At 37.5% G+C, this 20,480-nt stretch overlaps 1 protein-coding gene across 8 annotated transcripts in view; it reads left to right on the top strand.

Moving 5' to 3' along the window:
* Positions 1–20,480, top strand: part of LOC142859024 (interferon-activable protein 203-like) — a 35,109-nt gene that overhangs the window by 11,499 nt on the left and 3,130 nt on the right. For 5 of the 8 annotated variants that reach the window (XM_075989194.1, XM_075989192.1, XM_075989193.1 and 2 more), the window contains exons 7-8: positions 1,698–1,886; positions 2,888–6,068. In XM_075989194.1, the coding sequence (XP_075845309.1) occupies positions 1,698–1,886; positions 2,888–2,923 (225 nt within the window). In that variant the 3' untranslated portion in view covers positions 2,924–6,068. The other 3 variants (XR_012912110.1, XR_012912109.1, XR_012912111.1) reach the window with 3 other exon arrangements.

The raw sequence follows: 20,480 nt of genomic DNA, 5'->3' as shown, positions 1-20,480 counted from the left end.
GGCTATGACAATCAATTATGTCCATCTTATTCCTAGACAACATTCAGTATATAGAACATTTTCCTTTTAGATTCTATTACTTTGATAGCTTCCATACCCATATTATTGGCAACCAGTTGCCATAACAGCCAAACTCAAAGCCTACATACAGTTTGAGATGATAAGAATAAAAAACAAGAGACTATTCTGCTCCAGATTGAAGCCATGACCAAAAGTCAAGATTATTTCTTTAATGTGTTCTCATTATAATATTCTTTACATTGTATCAAGCTCTTTTGATAGGGTTACTAATGTTTTAAATAATGAAAGGAAGAGGAGTTTAACAGTCTAGTTTAATTTCACAGTTTATAACTGGGCACATTGGAAGTGAGGAAACTCTAGGAAATCTAAGACTATATGGTGTTTCTTTGAGTGCCGATGCACCAATTCATTAGTATTGTTGTTAAGTGTATGATTTCATAACTCATTGTTTATGAATCAGTCATGCTTTTACTTTTATCTACACTGTCTTTGTGCTGGTGAATTTGGTTAAAATTAATAAGTAAACTAAGAGGAACACAAACTTAAATGCCAGAACTAAAAACTGTAGATTCAACATATGAGGGGTTAGGAAGGAGTAGAGTGAACGATGTGTGCACTGAGAAAATTTGATCCATTTAAAAGGAGAATGTGTGTGTGTGTGTGTGTGTGTGTGTGTGTGTGTGTGTGTGTGTGTGGTGAGTGAGTTTATCAGTCTTTCTGTCTTACTGTTACTCCCTATTTGTATGTCTGTGTATTTCTTTCTCATACTATTTCTTATTTCTGTTAGTGTGTTCTTTTTGTTTCATTCTTGTTGATTTTCTTCTTTATTCACCTTTTTGTTTTCTTAAGAGAGAAAGAAGCTATGGCGTTGGAAATGTAGGGAAGTGAAGATAATCCAGGAGGAGTAGAGAAGGAAAAATTATGATCAGATTATGTTTCATTAAAAAAAGTTTATCTTCCATAAAAATTAAAATACATTAAATGAAAAAGACTTAGAGTAGTGTTTCTCAGACTGACAATGAGCCACAAGTAGCCTTTCTTCTCAGGACTCCTGGAGACACCTAAGAAACCTGTAATGGTAACTAAACGGTTATTGCTGTTTATTTTTGTTTTCATTTTTTGTCCCTTAAGAAATCTCAGATACTCTTATATGTTACCATAGTACTTAGAAATATACTCATTTTTTTTCTAAAAACACCCAGCAGAAGAAATCATCAATTAGGTGACACATAAGAGTGACTTCAAGGGCTGCAGTGATGACAAAATCATTAAGACTAGGCCCACAAGACTACAAGAGGGAGTTCAAAGAAAAGACTTGTTCACTTAAACACCTTAAACTTTCTTGTTCCTGATAACATTTTTTTCATTATTTATTTTGTCTGTGAGGAATGGGCAGAAACACAAATGCTTTTAGAGTATTGTGTAAGTCAGGAGAGAAGCTCCACAAATGAGTTTCTCTTTCTACCATGAGACCTGCTCATTGAGCCCAGGTAATCAGGCTTGTCAGCAAGCCCCCTTCTCCAATGAGCCATCTCACTGGCCCTTGTACCTGTGATTCTAAACCTAAGAGCCATCCTTGCCTTGGCAAGGACAAGTTTATGCCGACACTCTATTCCTCACAGAGGTGGCAAGCTTTGACACATTTTCTAAAAGATAAGTGTTAACTTGCTTTTCAGAAAACTGAGAGGAGTCCCATCATTTACTATGTAATTGAAGATGATACAGGGAAAATGGAAGTGGTGGTCCATGGAAGACTGACCAATATAAAGTGTGAGCCAGGCCAAAAACTTCGACTCATCTGTTTTGAATTGTCCTCAAGCACAGATACATGGCAGCTGAAGTCTGTAAGACACAGTAACATGCAGGTGTGTGCTCTGGGTTTTAATATTCTTAAGAATCATTCATATATATATATATATATATATATATATATATATATATATACATATTTAGTATACTCGACTGTTGGCATTACATAGACAATCCAACATGAGAATAAAAACTAACTTTTCACATTTAATAATAAAATTCCTTCTAGTATCTTTTAAGTAAATATTTCTAAATCATAATAAAGAAAATAAATTCAAAAGTTGTTATAAGTTTAGCTAAATGACAAAAAGTATCTCTTTTATCAAAGCAGAGAGATAATTTGACAGGACTCAAGTTAATTAAGATTTTTGTTTCATATTCTGACTCTGTGATTTTTCAAATTTAGCAAAGACTAAAACACGAAGAGCCTTGGAGTCTTCATCTATAATATTCAAATACTGTCTGTTGCAGAGAATGATGTACATAAATCATAAGTTCCCAAGGATGCCCTGGGCAAATCAGACCACAATGTACTAAAATCCACAATCCTTGTCATACTTACACATTGTGTGGGATTCATTTTACACTTTAAAAAAGGCCACAATAACCACGTGAACAGAAGAAATTGAAGGGATCACATGTTCGTTCACATAGAAACACTCTTACAGCACCATGGTTCCCAGACCACCAGCCAAAGTTTCAAATCTTCCCCCATGGTAGCTGCAACAGCAACGTCCTTTCTCCCTCCTCCCAACCTGCCTGTTCAATGAGACTCTGCAAACTCAATCTATACCTAAGGAATGACAGCTCTTTTCTCTCTTCTGGAGCTCTGTGTCATAACCAGGCATTCCAGCTGTGTGCTCAAATCTGTTGGAGTGACTAGCTACTCTCATAGTCCCAATAAGGGAAGAAAGCTGACTCCAAGGACATAGTGACATTTAAGGAGATAGACCAGTAAGAAATGGGATGTGACCCATAGGGACTCGTCAGTATGAATGTAGAGAATATTTGGAGTCATTTGAATTTCACTTGATCTAACCTCATCTTCTTCTTTAAGGTCGTCAATGTCAGAAAAAAAGCCACTCTAGCCTGATTCATATCTGAAAACCTGGATGCCAAGGATACTGTTTATGGAGATAAGATATAAGTCCAGAAAATACATGTATACATGAACTGTTGAAATACCATATCTTTGAAATCCAGCTCCTTTTGTTTTGATTTTTCAAGACAGGATTTCTCTGTTTTGTCATTGTTGTCCTGGAAATCACTTTGTAGACCATTCTGGCCATGAACTCAGAGATCTACCTGCCTCAGCCTCCTGAGTTCCAGGATTAAAGGCCTGGACCACCACCACCAAACCTGCCCTTAATTCTAGGAAATAGTGATTTTTTTTATTGTTTATACACATTTAATGATTTAAGTTCTATGTTTTCTATCAATATCTTTATACTTATTAATCTATAAGTTTTACATATAATACTTAAAAATAAAACCACATTTTGATAAAGAAATGATTCCTTGGGAATATCTTTTAGCCATTTGAGTGTTGCTATGAAATCAAAAGTATAGAATACAAACTTCACATGTGATGTTAAAGACCAAGCATGCCAAAGAACAAGTAGCCTGTGTCCACCCCAGAAAACTCAAGGCATTAATAAAAGGCACAGGAGATGGTTGAACTCAGCCTTGAATTCAGACTCTACTTTACTTGTTTGATAACCACGGTTACACTTTCCAGCCAGAGATCATTATCTGCATCTCCTGTGTACACACATTCTTCTACCAATATATCTGAAGTCTTTTGACCACATGGGCAGCCACATACATCAGATGTGTGTGTGTGTGTGTGTGTCTGTGTGTGTGTGTGTGTGTGTGAGTGTGTGTTGGAAAGAATGAAAATGATTGCTGCCCTTAGAAATACCTTCATGAATTATTTATATTCAAATATTTCACAAAAACTTTTTGATACCAGGAAAGAGGATCTGATCTAGACTAGTTCAGGTACATGTACAACAAGAAAAACAGTATTCTCAAAGGGAACTTTTATGATGAATATCATGTTGACCATCTTCCTCCTATGTATAATTGTGTGTATATAATCACATAAAATATGTGTTGAAAGGACCTGCACAGGAAGTAAAAGACTACCTAATCTATGACTGTCAGTTGAAAGGAAGATCCACCTGTGTCACACCCCCACAGCACCCCAACTCCTTCTCCTGAACTCCATGAAAATGGCTCCAAACAAAAGCTGTGGCCCTTGAGCACCTTTTCTCATGAGACCACTCTTGCTCTTCACACATATTCCTGTCTGCTCTGTACGGCCACTGTGCTTTGAGAAAAGTTTCAAGGCTTCTTTAAAACCTATGTGAGCCTTTACCCCAAATCTTTGAATGAAAGGGCAAGGTATTGGAAACACTTGGCTTAGACTCTGACCACCCCGTATACTATAACAAAGATACAGGAAAAACCACACTAAATGCTGAAAGTTAGGTCTTGGGTTCCCAAGCTTGCAGGTTTGTGAGTATTACATTTATCTTCCTTATACAACACTTTCTCCTTAGTGTCCTGACACACCAAAGAACAGACTCAGAGAGAAGAAAATGATGACTTTCCATAATAGTAAGGAACAGTGAATTGTATCTCATACAGACCTAAAGTTTCAATTTGTATAATCTACAAATGCTATGCAAAAATGATAAGACTAACAGTAACAAATCTACTTACATAGAGTAGGCTGGAACCATTCTCTGACTGTTTTGTATGAGAATATTCCTCAGGAGGTGTAAACAAGTATCTACTCATTCCAGGTCGAAGTTCAGATACAAATAAGTTCAATTTTTTTGAACCATAGGATTTATTTTTATTGTATTAATTATAGGAATATTGATAAGGTTTTACTTACAGAAGCAGAAATAACTCAAAGATAGCTATGCCACCAGTTCATCCCAAAATGAGCATCAGCTCACAATAGCCAGAAATCTGGTGCACCCTTGACAGACTGTAGACAGTACAATGCTTTGGAGAGTGTCCTTTTCAGGAAGTTCAGGTTGTCTGAGGCCCTTCTTCACAACTTGTTTGGTCCCTACCTTTTCCAGGCGCATTACCTTGTCTAAGCGTGCCTAGTAACATTCTGGATATTCTTGAGGAAGGAGGAGAGAATTATATCTGGTTTCCGGGACTTCTAAAACCTCAAAGTTGTTGACTTCTTGACCTTAATGATATTGTTTGCAGGATGTGAGTGTCCACCCATTATTAAAATATCCTGCTGCCGGGCGGTGGTGGCGCACGCCTTTAATCCCAGCACTCGGGAGGCAGAGGCAGGCGGATCTTTGTGAGTTCGAGACCAGCCTGGTCTACAAGAGCTAGTTCCAGGACAGGCTCCAAAACCACAGAGAAACCCTGTCTCCAAAAAACCATAAAATAAAATAAAATAAAATAAAATATCCTGCTATCCTGCATCCTTTTGTTAACTCCCTGTGTTTTACCACTCTTTCCTCTATGGTGAAAGATTTTGATCTTGGAGGAAACTAAAGACTTCCCAATGTTTATATATGGAAACAGTTTCTCTGTTACTTGAACTTAATTCCACTTCAAGAATACAGAAAGAACCGAGGCACTGTTGTTGGTTACTTTCATTAGTTTTGTACAAAAGAGAAAGGATACCTGGTACAATGTGGCACCAGTGTCACAGTGGTAACTGGCCGCTTTCTGATTGATTCTATTTGAGGCCTGGTACACAAGAGAAAACTAAAACTTATCATTAGACATCTTGTCAAAACCTCTCACCTGGAGGCCTGCAGACCCCAGGGAGAAACCTTATAAGTTATTGTCAATTTTCCTTAAAATATCCTTGTTTATATCCACAGGTCAGTGCTACTCATAGGCTTGGTCAGAGAAGCGTCTTTTTGCAGGAAGATTCTATTAATTCCCGAGATGCAGATCTAGGAAGTGCAGGGGCCCACAGTGACTCCGTTTTTTTCTCAACTCATGGACATAGAGTTATAGCTTGTCAAGGCCAAATAACAAAATATTTGACTAAGGTTTGCTTATTAGATGTGTTGAGTATTATTATGACTGTTTGTCCCTTGTATCATTGGTAAGGAAGTCTTTTGCATTCATCTTTTACTTGGGGTATATAAGGACTGTGATTAATAAACTCGGAACTTTTTTCTGTATTCACTGTGAAGACTCCCACACTCATCTTTTGTCTTTTGTGTCTTTCTTTCTCAATCTTCACCCTACTCAGGCACATTCGAACAGGTAGGCTGGACCGGACAAGAAACAAGCACGGGGACTGTTAAAAAGAAATCTGGTAAATGAAGAATGGTCTAAGGTCTAAGAGCTGTCAATAAAGCAATTCAACCTATAGGCCCTCTACAATCTAGAATTACTCTGCCTTCTCTATTACCAAAAGGATGGCCTCTTATAGTTATTGATTTGCAAGATTGTTTTTTCACTATACCCTTAGAAGAAAGGGAGAGAAAAAATGCATCCACAGTGCCCACTTATAATAATTCTCATCCTACTAGGAGATACCAGTGGACTATCGTTCCACAGGAAATGCTCAATAGCCCCACCCTATTCAAATAATTTGTAAATCAACCATTGGAAATAACACATTAAAAATTTCCTAAATCTATAATTTACTATTAAATGGGTGACATTTTGCTATCGGATTTAAAGATAGATGCTTTAGAAAGAATTTTGAAGAAGTAAAGAAAGTTTTGTCAAAATGGGGATTATAAATTGTTCCTGAAAAAATTCTAAATTTTGAATAAAAGAAAAAGTAGGACACCTGGTACAAAGATGGCACCATTACTAGGGTTGTAACCAACTGATTTTTTGGTTGTATTTGAGGCCTGATACGTAAGAGAAAATTTATACCTCACATTATATGCTTCATTAAAATCTCTGTCGCAAGGTATTTGATTACGTTATGTAAAAATATATAACTTGGATTTGCATGACAAAAAGCTGAACAACCAGTAGCTAGACAGGATTTTCAGAGCACAGAGGATGTTGGGAAGAAGAATGGCAGAATTGTTTGAAGACTTGGAGAACACATGACATGTAGGAGATGAAGAAATAAGCCATGAGCCATGTCATGTAAGTACTTAATAGAAGTGGGTTAATTTCAATTATAAGAACTAGCTAAAAACAAGCCTGTAGTCAGAGTTTTTGTCCTACCTGGTCCAGCAGCTGTTCATTCCCAAAACACACAGAGGCTTATATTAATTATTGTTTGACCTATTAGCCAAGGCTTATTACTGACTAGCTCTTACAACTTAAATTAACCCATAATTCTTGTCTATGTTTATCCACATGGCTTGGTACCTTTTCTCATCTTGCTTTCTCTGCATCTGCATCTGACTGCAGACTGAGACTTTTTTTCTTCCCAGAATTCTTCTAATGTTGTAGCCCCACCTATACTTCTTGCCCGGCAACTGGCCAATCAGTGTTTTATCAAACTAATAAGAGTGACAAATCTTTACAGGGTACAAGAGCTTTATCCCACAGCACGAGCCTAAGCTATAGGCCAAGTTTTTATAATTAATAATAATTCTCCAGGTAGTAATTTGGGAGGTGACTGGCAGGACAGAGAAAGACTAGCTACAAACCTTACAAATTATTGTCTGTTTTCTTTTAAAATGTTTATGTATATACCCACAGGTTAGTGCTACTCATAGCCTTCGTCACAGAAGCTTCTTTTTGTTGTATGTAATTTTACTATGTTAAATTTTAAAATACTTCCTTCTTATTATACAAAATGGAGAAATGTGGAATATTTCTTTACACTGTATGAATATATGCAATTCTGATTTATTTAATAAAGAAACTGACCAGCCAGTAGCTGGACAGGAAAAGATTAGACAGGAGATCCAAACTAAGGACACTGAAAAGAATAAGGACAAAGTCAGGAGTCAGGAGCCAGCTGCAGAAAAGGCAATATGGGAATTTCATTGAGGTGGTAAACAGGTCTTAGGGCAAATGGATTAATTTAACTTGTAAGGGCTAGTTAGTAATAAGCCTTAGCTATTGACTAAACATTTCTAATTAATACTAAGTCCCCTGCGTGGTTTTTTGAGAGCAGCTACAAGGACAGTAAATCTTCTCCTACAGAAGTTGCTATTAATTCCAGAACAACTGTACTAACCTAACATCAACACCACCCACTGCACCAATCTGGGACTATTTGGAATTTGAATCCAGAACTCCAACTAGAACTTGAGATCTGGGACTAGTGGACTCAGAACATTAATACCTGGAGTGAGCCCCAAGACCAAAATCTAAGCATTTATTTTCCTGGCCTAATTAATCTGTCAGATTGGAAAAACAGCAACCATAAAACTAAACATCCATTCAGCAATGTTGGGACAGTAACCATTAGAGATGCTAAGTTCCTAGTGCAAAAACAAAATCATAAACAATCAAGACATTATATCTCCTTCATAAGTAAGCTACCAACCCTGAAGGAGATTCCCACACAGAGGGACTCCCTTCCAGGTCCTAGATTAGACACAAAATATACCCAAACATCTGTTTTTATATAGAGATCCTTTATTAAACTGGGAAGAAAAGTTAAAGTGGCTGGTTTCTGACTCAGGCAGAAAAATAGCAGCACATGACTTTGCAGGTATAATTTTAGGAGTATGAAAAGGGAGGACTGTGGTAGAATGGGCTAGGAGGCAGTGGTAAAGAAGATAGGGAGCAAGAGAGAAGGGGAAGGGAACAAGGGAAAGAGGGAATGGGTATTTGTCCTGGAGGGACAAAGGAGTGCCTCTGGATAGAAGATAGAGATGTGTCACACAGGCAAATGGCAGGTTATTAGGGTAAAAGGAAAAACCCCCCTGTTGGGATGAGGTGTTCAGTTTTAACTGGGCATGTCAATTAGGTGAAACAAAGGGGGTTTCTGATTGCTGGACTTTGGTAGTCTGACTCAGAAGGAAGAAATAGCCAAAGAAGGGAATATACCCTGGTGGCTAGCTTTAGGAATGTAATCTAATGGTGCTTAGCAAGGCAGAGGGAATAAGGGAGAAAAGCAAGGGTTACCAGAGCCATGTGCTCTAGTAAGCTAGTGTTTCTTCAAACCCTATGTTAACAAGCCTGAGAAAAGCAGTTTAGTAGCAATACAAGACAAGGACTTCAAAATAGCAACAACGATATGCTTAATGACCTTAAAGAGGATATGAATAGGGACCTCATTGAAAACCGTGTACACATAAACAGTTGGATTAAATAAGATAGATAATTCAATAAATGAAAGAAGAACTTAAAAAAGAAATGGGATCACTAAAGTAAAACCAAGTTGAAGTAAAACTCAAAATGCAGCCTCCACCAACAATTTGTAGCTGCTCCTGCCTGCCTGCTACATTCTCTCTGTCAAAATCAGAGGGCACAAGAGCTGTCAAGGGAAAGCTTTTGAAAACCTTCTTGCATGCCTATGTGTGCATCCTGGTAAAGTATGCAACCCTAACATGCTGAATGATAACACCCCAAGAACACAATCCCACTTGCACATCAGCTGGGGTGATCTCTCCACCATCCACTGCCTGTCACCATTTGTTCTGTGTCTCAAATTGCAGGAGACACCAGAGATTCCCCACTCTCCTTGACAGAAAAAAGACTAAGATAACGCTTTTTTCAGGTCCCTGATGTCACTAACACCTGAGAGCTTTGTCACAGTTGTCAAGGCTTATATGCTGTTATTACATAGGTCCACTATACCTGCTGGGTTTATCCGTAAATACCACAAATAGTACAGAAATGCTAAGGAATCACTAACTTACCCACTGAAGGAAAGCAGTGTAGCTCTTGTTCAGAGGGCAGCTAATTCCTTCCTACTTATCCATCATTAGATTTGCAAGTATGTGATGAAATCCTTCTCAGGTTATTTTTGTCGGTGGGAGAACTTTTAATGAATGAAAGAATTCCTTAATAAGTGCTCAAACCAAAAGTAACTATGCTTCATAACACAACAGGGAAGTCCAGCCCCCAGAACTACTCATAGGTTATAAATAGAATTTTTCAGAGTGAGGGGATCATAGAAAATTTTCTTATCAATAAAAGATACACATATATGATCTGAGGGTCACACTCTTTATTCTTCTTGAACTCTAATTCTCTTTATTCACTTTATTCTAATCTTCCCTGATTCTCCACAGCTTATATGCACATTTAACAGCATTTTTTTGTAATAAAAAAGTTACATAGGCTCCATCTGAGGGAACTGAGTAACCATGGCAACACCCAGCCTCAAGGTCCCTAGTATACAAGCTGTGACCTGAGGCCAGTGGGTACAGTGCTTGGTGAAAAAGGCTGCTGATGGATATTTGCAAAGTATAGGTCTTTATCGGCCAGACTTTGAGTAAGGGAAGTATGAGCATAGTATTTTAAGTTGTTTTGTGTTAATAACCTTGGTTATACATCTGTGACTCTGTCCTTGTGCATATCTGTAAAGGTTTTAACTTATCGTCCATTAATAGAGACATTCAGTCTAGTTTGAATTTGCTCTATGGTTATAAATGAGCTAACTATGTGTAGCTTGACTTAGACTAGGGAGAAATTGTTATTTTCTTATGTTAGTCTAAGTTAAAGAAGTAAAACAGGGTTCTAAGTGTCTTACAATCCTTGTGGAACAAGAGATCTAATTATGAAGCATATTTCAGCATATTTTCATAGATACCAAAATTATAGAACTTAATGAGAAGTTGTCTTCCAGACCATCCATAGATATATGTGCCCATAACACTGAGATATAATCATTAAATTACATATATACACCACATGAGATTACATATTACAGTTTAGGTATTGGGAAGATACCATAGCCATTTCTGAACATGGAAACAACTCAGTCTTACTATCTGAGGAAATCTAAAGCTAAGAACATTGGGAGGAGGCCTCATTTTTGCAACCCTCCTCTCCCAGGAATAAAGGAATGCAAGACATTCAAAGTTGCTCAACTTGAAATGAAGTGAAAACTTAGACCAGTGTCATTCTTCCCATCTTTAAAAATACTTCATGTTCTTGGCAGTTGAAAAATTGCAACATTCCTGTCCAATATGAGAGATTTATCTTCTTACTTAAATGAAACCAGCCCTGCTTCTTGCCTTGCACATGAACTAGGATCTGGACATTGCTGAAGAACTTTCTGAGAAGGTGAGTCCTGCCCCTACTATGTAGAGTTGAGAGCTCTGTGGAACCCACAATGGCATGGGGAATATCAGTGCTGCTTCCCTCAGAGGAGAGTAGAAAGAGCAGGGCTTGTGCCCGCTGCTTTTAGGGCAATGAATCCACAGCAGCTAGATTCTAATGCTTCACTAAAGAAGATGGCAGACATATTATTTCACCCTTAGCAAGGCTGGAGTCAACAAAAATACATCTTGATCACTACAGACAGTAAAATAACTTTTTAAGATTTATTTTTATATGTGTCTGCTCTATCTACATGACAGAAGAGGGCACCAGATCCTTGTGTGGGAAGATTGTTGGGAGAAACTATGTATTGCTGAGAATTGAACTCAGGTACTCTGGGAGAGCAGTCAATGCTTTTAATCACTGAGCCATCTCTCCAACCCATAAAATAACCTTCTAAGTGTAAGTGTCAGTAAATAAAAAAATGAGAAGTCCTTAGTTACCTTGGCTGGAGAGTTAGAAGGAACTTGTTGGCTGTGGTGATTAGCAGGGTAAATGATTGGAATAGTGACATGAAAGAATTACGAGAAAAATTATTTAGTGAAAAATATATCTAGATATGAAGATGAACTCTCTAGTGTTCCAATATTACACAGCATGAGAGGTGATGGATGTGTTTGTGCAGTAGAAGATGTCTCAGGTCAGCAAATGCAGTTACTCAGATGGTGCTTTAATAATTTCATAAACACTTTTAATAACCTGCTTTGCTCTCTGGTAGGTACTCAAGGTATAAAAAGCAGCATTTCAATCACTACAAGAGAGAATTTCCATCACCTGGAGAGTTCATTGTTTTTTTAAATTAGTGTTTTTATTTTCTTACAGAAAGATATAAGGAAGAGTTGGGGTTAATTTGAAATACATTTCTATTACCTACTTTTGGAATATGTTACAGGCTTCATGTGTAGTCTGGTATAGCCATTCATGTGAACTTGAACACAACACTTTCGATGCTGCTTTGAGGGCTGTTACCATAGTAGAGGAATCTTCCCAAGTTTATCAGTTATATTGATAAACTTTCTAAATCTTTGCAGCTCTTTTCACTTTGTCCATTTAGTAGTTGAGAGACACAAGGCTGAATCAACCATGAAACGGTATTTGCTTTTTTTATGTTTCTTTCAAATTAGTTTGTGTGCTCTCTCTCACACACACACACACAAATGGAATGTCCAGTATACATATATGTGAGTGGGTGTGTCCACACGTGTGTACATATGGGACAAAATATATTCCAGAGCACTATTTTTGAGTGTCGAATGAACATGAGCCATAAGAAACACAATGTGCTAGTTTATTGAATAAATTCATAGTTCAATTTAGTGTCTTTTCAATATAAAGTACAATTCTATAATTTTGTGATAGGTGCCTATCTTTACAAGGTAACAAAAATTAAATTTAAAATTTTAGTGGCTGGCTAGTCCCTTCATGCATAGGCTAATAACATTGTAATTTTGTATTTTTGTTTTAATTGCAATGTTTTCCTTTTCACCTTATGGTATTTTTCTCCTTACATTTTGATATAAATAAATTAGTAAACTCTATGTCCTCGTTCCTCTGTCTGTCAACCATATTGGTATTCTTCCGGTTCCTCCTGTCTTTGACCAGGGCTTCACTTTTGAAGCAGATGCACACCTAACCAACCTTGTTTTTCACTCCGCTCAGCCTTTGGTTTGAAGTATCTCTCAGCTTTCCTCACTGATTTCTTCTTATTCTTGCAGTGACTGTTTCTACATGGGTCTGACCATTCAAAAACTACTGGGAATCTGGGTGCTGGGGAATATTTGTGAGGATTTCCTATGCAGAGCCATTTTTCCCTAGGCTAAATAAACTCAATTTGAATGATGTTTGGCTCTGACACCTCTTTATACCAGTGGAGCTGAATACATTCTAGTATCCAAAATTTGACAGCTTTATTCCTGTATATTCTGAATGCAATTATTAGGTCAAAACCTAAAGCAATAGTATTTCTACAACAAAACATGGATGCTCACATATAGGTCAGATTCTTAAAATGTATCAACAGCCTCTTGCCATCTCACATCCAGTTATATTTTGGGTATACTTGTCACAAGTCATAAAACATGTCAAACCTTTCAAATTTTAAACCTGTTGTATTTACAATTGATACAGACTTTAGCAGGGTTTAAGCATGACTTGTAGATAGAAAGCTGTCTCTGTGAGTTAAGTAAATCAAGCCTAAAACGAGAAAAAACAAACAACTGTTGACATACTTCCACCTAGTAAATGTGTCCTGACACTAGGAAATACACTGATGTTCATCAAAGTGACAGTTATAGGGGCAAAGAAGACACAGAGAGCACAATGCACACATCAGGGTATATAAGATATTAGCGAGAACTGCTGAAGAAATGGGAAGTGAGCAAGGGCCATGGGGCCACAGGCAACCGTCATTCCTGTAAATGATGAGAGGATGCAGCCCCTTTGCACACAAAGTCACTTCAGCCAAGAGTAGAGCAAGAATCAAGCATCCATGCAGGGCCAGGGTCCAGCACCAATAAGGAATCAAAGAAGGACCCAGGATTTTAACGCTCACAACTCTAAGGGTGCAGGGACTGCTGATTTCTATGCTTTCTTCCACCACAAACCATGGCAGACTTAAGTCAGACATCAACAAGGAAGAATTTCTAGACTTGTTTATTAACAGATTAGTTCCATGCTTATTTTTCACAGTGCCACATCTTGTATTTAACTCTATTTCACACACACACACACACACACACACACACACACACACACACACACTTATGGAATGTGTCATTCACTCACAGAGGAATATTCTATTTTTGGAATTGTCTGTGTATGTGTATAATACTGTATCCATTTTTATCTTTTAGGCTCATCCATAATTTGAGAGATAATAAATGAATACAAGACAATTGTTCTCAAGGATTAGAGGGCATGAATGACTACCAGTTTAGGACAATCAAGGGCTTATTAAAAAGTTAAGGCTATCTAAAACAATGCAAGATAACTATGACAGAATTCAGACCTGATGGAGGACTCATTCCCAAAAGATGTTGGACTGGACAAACTTATAGATGTGTGTCAAAGTATTAAAGAACTTGAAGATCTTGCTAAAAAGCTTAAGACAGAGAAGGCAAAAGGTAACAGGGAGCATCCTGGGCTCCCACCCTTTCTCAACCCTCCCCAGCTAGTTCATCCTCAAGAACTTCTTTCTTACAGTAATTCTAAAGTATTTGACATAGACATCCTCAGGAGGGTTGAAATTTTTTTTTGAAATTAAAAAAAATGTTTAATAAGCCCAATCAAGTGAAAATATGCAGACATTTTATTTTTAATTTTCTCAGAGATCTATAAAGTAATTAAGAGAGCTGGCTTTTAACATCTATTATAATTTCAGAGAATAAATACATTGGAAAAATTCTGATTTCTAAACTATTTGATTATATTCCTGAAATGTATAAGAAAGTCTTTGATGTTTACAGAAAAGTCAAGTCATACATTAGAAAACAACCTGTCCAGTCAAAATATTTTTGATATTTAGAAGATCTGGAAGGAGGAGGGAGGTCCTTGGACTTCCCACAGGTCAGGGAACCCTCACTGCTCTTTGGGCTGATGAGGGAGGGGGACTTAGTTGGGGGAGGGGGAGAGAAATGGGAGGTGGTGGCAGGGAGGAGGCAGAAATCTTTAATAAATAAATAAAAAAAGAAAGAAAAGAGTTTATCATAGGGAAATATTTGGTCTTATTTTTGCTATAAAAATGTTGAAGGAACTCGGGAGGCAGAGGAAGGCGGATCTCTGTGAGTTAGAGGCCAGCCTGGTCTACAAGAACTAGTTCCAGGACAGGCACCAAAAACTTCAGAGAAACTCTGTCTAGAAAATAAAAAAAAAATGTTGAAGGAAATAATGTGACGATAGAGGCCGTGGGATTGTAAAAACAGTTTATATTATTTGAAGAATAGTTATAATAGAATCACCTTCATAAAAGTCAGTCAAATAAATTAAATGAAATTTTTTTTAAATCAGAATCTGTTGAATGAGATCAGAGATTCCAATGCAATAGACACATAAGATAATGATAAAGTAAAACTAAAAACTTAACTGAACCAGAATGAATTACATCCATATGGGAAGTTATCAAATAAAAAAATAGTGCTATGGACTGAAGAGTTGGTTCAGTTCTAAGAGCATTTGTTGTTCCTTCAAAGGACTCAGGTTTGATTTCCAGCACCCACATCGAGTTTCACCTCCTCCTTAGGAACCAGGCATGCATGTGGTGCACAGACATGTACGCAGGCAAAGCATTCACACACACAGAATACAAAAAATAAAATCTAAAAATAAAATTCAAAGGCAGAAAATGATAGGAAAAGCAAAATAAAGTAAGTTAATGCTATGTGAAATATTTTAAAATAAAATTAATTTAGAGAAAAGTTCACTGAAAATTGTTTAAATAAATTAACATTTGTGCTTAATTAATATGGTCACTCCATTTTCAATATTCATATTGGCAACAAATGTGTGACAATATTTATTAATAATAAGTAAATCTGTATCTCAGCGATATGACCAAACTCCCTTTATAAAGTCAGTGGATACAAAAACCATGATAATATTCAGCCCAGTGGTACACACCTGTAATGCCTATGCTCAGGAGAGTAGAGCCAGGAAGGTCCCATTTGAAACCAGCCTGGTCTACAAAGACCCTGGACCAAAAAGCAAAGTGACAAAAACAAAAAAAGATAAGAAGTTAAAGTTGAATATCATCACTTGGGCACAGTGCAAATTAAATCATAATTTCATTCTCTGTTGTTATAATTTGGAATGGTCTTCTGCAGAAAATGGCATACATACCATTATCATCATATAAACTTTAGAATCATAAATGCAGAACGTACAAAAGAGGTTCGGAGAAAGGCTTGATGAGTGTCCATAGAAATCCCCAGGATAGGAAGACTGTACACAGCGGCTGGGAAAGGCAGAGAAACCCCTGAGCGCAGTGCTTGTCCCTGGCTTGGTAACTTTAGCCACCTTGTGGTTGTTATGTTGGACTTCTGCCGCAGAGGTAGGCAAGTACCCTGAGACAGGAGCAGGAGCTGAGACGGGGCAGTAGGACCAATGTCTGCTCTTGAAATAACAGCTTCCTGGTTCACTGTGCTTTCTTTACTGTTTTAGTTCAAAGAACAAAGAAAGGAAAACAAAAAACTACATCGGCCAAAAAAAAAAAAAAGCCAGCTGAAGCCAGTACTTCCCAACCTATGTCCACCATGAATGAAGGGCTGGAACCAGGATTAACCACAGAGACCCGGTCATCACAGGTAAAGTGGTCAAGCTCTCAAGGGAAAAGTTTCTACTATGGTTCTTCCTTTCCCTTTTGTCCTTTTTGAGAAGAATTACTGCCTTTCCTAGTCTAAGAAACTAGTGAAAAGGGGGTTTAGTGTCAGCAGATTGGTAGTTTCTGGTTATCTCTTCTGTTTTAAAACTGCCTCAGTCTAATGTAATTCCCAGTGATGGAAATGCAAAATGATTGCATGTTTTAAAAGTACTTACTGAAGTGATAATCAGATAAATAACATGGCATTCCAAAGCTGGTTAGAAGATTATAATCTAAACTGGGCCTGGTCTACATAGTGAGTTCCAAGCTAACCAAGGCTACACAGTGAGACCCTGTCTTTAAATAAACAAATAAACATAAAATGCTCTAAACTGGGGACGTTCTAAAGTAGGCCTATTGCTCTTCTATCACCACAGAGATAAACAGACTGACCTAATGAATAGTTCTGTTCCTGCCTATGGTGACCCTGTGCTCACCTCTGGCCATCTTTTAAGAGGGTTGAATCTCAATGACATAAGTATAATTAGAATACAATAAGAAAATGTGAGCTTTCTTGCTATTAAAAATACTGTGCAATCTAATATTTAAAAACAATACTTATGGTTGGGGATGAAGCACGAAAGTGCAGGGCCCTGAGTTCATCTACAACAAACAGAAACGAAAAACTCAACATTACCAAGAGAAAATGACAAACATCAATCTTTCAGAAAAAGGGGCACAGGCTCAGGACACCTGGAGGCTCCAAGAAAATGAAGCTTGCCCAGGAGAAGCATCTGACTGTAAGACTTTTAGCCACTAACACCCCGAAATAGGAGGACTGTCACCGGACTCCTTGCAAGACCTCACCACTCCCCAAAAGATCCTCAGAGAAGGTCCCGCCATCTTCTCCCCAATGCTGGTGCTGCCCCAAAGCATATCACCAGAATAACCATAACCTTTGAAAAGCTCCTCACTGATCCCTTTTTCTACCCACTTCAACATATAATTAAATCGGTCATTAAGTTATCAAGTGCATGTATCAAGATCTCAGTGTAGAGTAGAATATTTGCTATTAAGAAAGGATGCATTTAGGTTGGTTTCTGACCTCACCAGTATTCTTTCTTGTTTCAGCCCCGAGTGGGGAAGCTGGGATAGACAGGCAGAGATGGACACAAGAGCATGTCCATCCCTACTCTCTAGTTTCTTCTAATCCCTTTTTCTGTTGCTTGTAAGTTTAGCTCCACTGTTCTATACACACTCCAGGAGCTGCTTTGACACATGTTTTTCCCCTGTTTTCAAATTCATCACTCCTATCTCTTCAGTAACCAATCAACCAATCAACACTGAGGTGCCAGGCTAGCTGATCCTCACACTGTTCCTCCCTGAAACACCCTTCTGAGAAGAGCAGACAAGATTCTACTCTTTTATCATAGCATTTACCTTACTGTATTTAATTCAGGGTTAGCTTTATTCCTGTTAAACAATAAGAGCAAATGAAAAGTGGCCTGCCCCAGGTGAGAAGACACAGGTAGATGAGCCACGTCACACCTACAGCGACCAACTCCTGTCATAACCCCACCTTTTTATTCCTTTTTATTTCACCTTTTACTGTGTTCTGATATGATACATGTGGTTATCTGTAACCTGCAGCTTTGAAGCCATTCACTGGGGTGGTGAGCAAGAGAAAGCTTGTACAACTCCACAGAAGGGGGTGTCAGAGTAAAAACTAAATCACTGTTATCTAATGTGACTTCTAACTCAAAACCTGAGCTGCACTCTTACCCAGCCTGTCCTCACCATCAGTACTATAACAAGGGATGCACTCTGAAGACAGAGTGCCTACAGAAAATGACATTTCAATTTAATTTTCCCATGGATGTGATTGGTGATGTTAGTTTAAGATTCTACATTTTTTCTAACAATCTCTAATAAAAGGTCAAAGAAATATTTCTGGTATTGCTGTAGATTTATGGTACAAGAGATCATATAGCTAGAAACAATTTGTCTATTAGTTTGATTAGAACGAGAAAGTTTTAGTAAACTATAACCATAATATCCTAGAAATATTCTTTATAAGAACAAAATAAACAGATAAAAAACTAGAAGTTGTACATGATAGAGCTTTCTGAAGTCAGTGCGTAACACACACAGACCTCATTCTTTAGCCCTAGACATGAAAGTGTCCTCTGAACTTTAATTGATGACAGGACAGTGTGTGTGTGTGTGTGTGTGTGTGTTTAGTTCATGAAACTAGAAATGGGAACATGAGGGAGGAGGAAGAGATCTCAAGGAAGGGGAGACCTAGAGATATATACGTGTTAAGAAAGCAGAAGTGAGAAAAAGGTTGAGGGATGAAGGGAGTCAGCCAGAGAAATTCAAGAAGAGGGAGAAGGTAGTGGGGAAAGGACCAGGTGAGAGAGAGCAGTGTAATGACATAAACATGTGAAAATGCCAAATGATGCCCATGGCTGTGAAATGACATGAGAACATAATTCTAATAAATAAGTGTAGACTGAGGTTTGTATTCCTAGGGTAGCTGGAGCATAGATGGTGTGAGCATCTGAAGATGTGCTGCCATCCAGAGAAAAATGGGGAGTAAAGATTCTCTACAAAAAGATAGAAAGGAAAAAGATATATTGTTCTCTGCAGCTGGACTATCCAGAATTAAGATATTTAAGTACTTTTTCATTCATAAAAGGAAGAATTCAAGTAAAAATTCAAGTGATACTGTAAAAAAGAAGTAATTTGAGTAAATGACTGAGTTTTTAACCTTATCAGAAACCAGCACAGACCGCTCTGAGGCTCCAGCAAACCCTTCCAGCTAGTCCCTCATCAAAAGTAACACCTTCCTGTTCCCACTAAGATGCCTTCTTAATATAATTACAATAACCATAATCTTGAACAAAAGTCTTCTCATCCTTTGGTTAATTAATATGATGACTAATCAGATATATATTTTTTAATACCCAGGTCACAATTTGCAAAGCATGGTTATCTTAATGTATGATAACCATATATCAGGACTCTCTAGGTGACCAATGTGCAATTCTTTTTAAGAATTACAGTAACATTATTTGAAATAAGCAGCACTCGACATATCTAACTACTTGTGCTCCTAATATAATTATAAACATGCATAATCCTTGATGAAATTTTAGTTTGGATGACAGCAGTGTGGTGAAGCTATTTCCTAAGTTTTGTATTTTATCAGGCTTGAACCACAAGGGACCATCAATATACAAAAATAAACCAGAAATGACAGACATCACAATTATTTGCAAGTGCTTTTGAGTTTTTGAGTAACTTACCTGTTACTTTTGCATTCTTTTGTCTTTTTTGTTTTGTTTTGTTTTGCTTTGCTTTTTGTTTTTTGAGACAGGGTTTCTCTGTGTAGCTTTGGAGCCTGTCCTGACACTCACTTTGTAGACCAGGCTGGCCTCAAACTCACAGAGATCCACCTGCCTCTGGCTCCCAAATGCGGGTATTAAGGCATGTACCACCACCACCTGGCTTACCTGTTACTTCTGGAGCAGAATTAAGAATCTCAAAATTTTAATCACTTGGAAGTTTAGAAAAGCATATTTAAAATTCCTAAATAGATTTATCACCTTATATACAAATGTTTCCTGTGTATGCGGTAGTTTTATTTAACCATAATTAAAACATGAAAATTTAAAAGACTTGAGTCTCGTCAAATGTGTGAGTGAGTCTTGACTGGGTTTTGTGAATGCTACTCGGAAACTCTACCAATTGATCTACATCCCTATTCCATGACACTCTGACTGTACAGTCCATTCTTTCAGGGCACCTTTAACTTACCCTTCTGCCATTCCCAGGCTCTTCCAGCGCCTCTAGAATCTTCCTGTTGTCTCCAGGGTTCTCAAGTGCTTCCAGCAACACCATACAGGGTGATGATTTACTGGATGATATATTTCCTTTTATTTACCTAAATCACTAATTTTGATTAAATATATATTTTGAGAGCATGCCCTAAGTTCATTTTAATACTCATGTACTAAAACCTACGATTCATTGAGCACCTAGCCAACTCTGTTTTATCTAGAATACAATTAGTCATTCATTTATCTTTGTTTTATTTTGGCTGTCATTTCTATTTTTTTCCTACATGTATAAAGAAAGTGTTGTGTTAGGGTCAAAG

This window comes from Microtus pennsylvanicus, chromosome 10 (genome assembly GCF_037038515.1).
Source record: "Microtus pennsylvanicus isolate mMicPen1 chromosome 10, mMicPen1.hap1, whole genome shotgun sequence".
NCBI lineage: Eukaryota > Metazoa > Chordata > Mammalia > Rodentia > Cricetidae > Microtus > Microtus pennsylvanicus.
This window is presented reverse-complemented; position numbering and strand designations above follow the sequence as displayed.